Source organism: Solanum stenotomum, chromosome 11, assembly GCF_019186545.1.
Source record: "Solanum stenotomum isolate F172 chromosome 11, ASM1918654v1, whole genome shotgun sequence".
NCBI classification, from domain to species: domain Eukaryota; kingdom Viridiplantae; phylum Streptophyta; class Magnoliopsida; order Solanales; family Solanaceae; genus Solanum; species Solanum stenotomum.
Genome location: NC_064292.1, coordinates 21,061,431 through 21,063,296, shown reverse-complemented (window position 1 = coordinate 21,063,296; position 1,866 = coordinate 21,061,431). Strand labels below are relative to the sequence as shown.

General features: G+C 41.8%; 1 protein-coding gene across 1 annotated transcript; it reads left to right on the top strand.

Moving 5' to 3' along the window:
- Nucleotides 1–546: 546 nt before the first annotated feature.
- LOC125845746 (uncharacterized) lies at nt 547–1,536 on the top strand. Its single transcript, XM_049525281.1, has 2 exons — nt 547–782; nt 1,197–1,536. Exons 1-2 carry the CDS (start codon nt 547–549, stop codon nt 1,534–1,536), a joined length of 576 nt encoding a protein of 191 aa, XP_049381238.1.
- Nucleotides 1,537–1,866: the final 330 nt, after the last annotated feature.

Genomic DNA, 1,866 nt, shown 5'->3' with positions numbered 1-1,866 from the left:
AGACAAGTCTAGACTTCCACTTTCCTTTATAAAGATTTTTGGACTTAAATGCGTTTTACTCATAATGTTCTAATGTTTTATGTTATGATATGCTAAGTGGCTTACATGGTGCCTTTAGGGGTTCTATCTACCATGTTACACCTAGGGGGTACCCCTGGGTCGTGACAAACTTGGTAATCAGAGCACAAGGTTTAGAATGATTCTAGGATGATGTCTCTTAAGCCACGTCTAGTAGAGTCTTGTTCATGAGTGTGAAGCGCGCCACACTTATGAATGAGAGGCTATAAGATGTTTAGGAAATTTCACTTCTTTTATTACTCTTAAGTCGTGCATTAGAGTTTAACTCTACAAAAGTCCCTCTCCTAATCTTTCTCTTGTGTCTTCAGGATATGAATATACGAAGGGGTAATGCAGGAAGACTGGAGGGTGACAATGTGAATGAAAAAGCTCCTTTTTAAGCTAATCAAGCTCCGGTTAATCCCATGATTGAGAATGTGACCCATGCGGAGTTTAGAGTCTACTTTCCAAATATTGGCTCAAACCGTGATGGCTCAAGCCAATAGACAAGTTGTAACCCCAGTAAATCCTAATGTGAATTCGGCTACTTCAAGGGTTAGGGATTTTTCTCGAATGAACCCTCCCAAATTTTATGGCTCTAAAGTGGAAGAGGATCCCCAAAGGTTTATTGATGAAGTTTATAAAGTTCTTACTATTATGGGGGTGTCTACGAAAGAGAAGGCGGAGTTAGCCGCCTACCAACTAAAATATGTGGCTCAAGTTTGGTATGATTAGTGGAAGGGTGAGAGACCTCTAGGAGCGGGCCTGGTAGAATGCAAATTGTTCAAAAAGGCATTTCTTGATAGGTTCTTCCCCCTAGAGTTAAGGGAGGCTAAGGTACAAGAGTTCATCAACCTTCATCAAGGAAGTATGAGTGTTAAGGAGTATGCCTTAAATTTCACTCAACTCTCCAAATATGCTCCAAGCATGGTGGTGGACTCAAGGACCAAGATGAGTAGGTTTATGTCAGGTGTGTCTGACTTGGTTGAAAAAGAGTGTCGTATGGCAATGCTCCTCCATGACATGGATATCTCAAGGCTTATGGTGTATGCTCAACAAATTGAGGAGTCCAAACTCAAGGAAAAGAATAGAGAGGTGAAAAGAGCTAAAACCGGTGATGGGAATTTTTCCAATGCTAGGTCCGATGGACAAGGTCAACCAAGGTTCAAACAAAGGCTCTCCAACCAAGGTTCCTCAAATGCTTCCCCAAGGGTCAATAATGATAGGGTGTCTAACCCTAAATCTCAAGGGGGAAATGGTAAGGGATCTACTATGGCAAGGCCTACTTGTGCCAAATGTGGGAAGAGGAATGATGGTAAGTGCCTTGTTAGCACCGATGGATGTTATGGTTGTGGGAAGGTTGGCCATAAGATTAGATATTGTCCAATGGTCAAGGTTAAGGGAAGAGAAGATAAACAAGCTCCTACAAGCGGTTCAAACCCCAATGCCCAAAAGCAAAACTGCTTCTATGCTCTTTAATCCCCAAATGACCAAGAGAGCTCCCCGGATGTTGTGACCGGTATGTTAAAAGTCTTTTCTATTGATGTATATGCCTTGTTAGACCCCGGTGCTACTTTGTCCTTTGTGACACCTTTTGTGGCCATGAAGTATGAAATACTCCCTGAAGTGTTTGTAGAACCTTTTTCGGTCTCTACCCCAGTTGGTCACTCGGTGGTGGCAAAAAGAGTCTATAGAAGTTGTCCCATTTTATTTTCCCATAGAGTTACTTTGGTGGATTTGGTAGAGTTAGACATGTTAGACTTTGATATGATTTTGGGTATGAATTGATTGCATGCATGTTATGCCTAT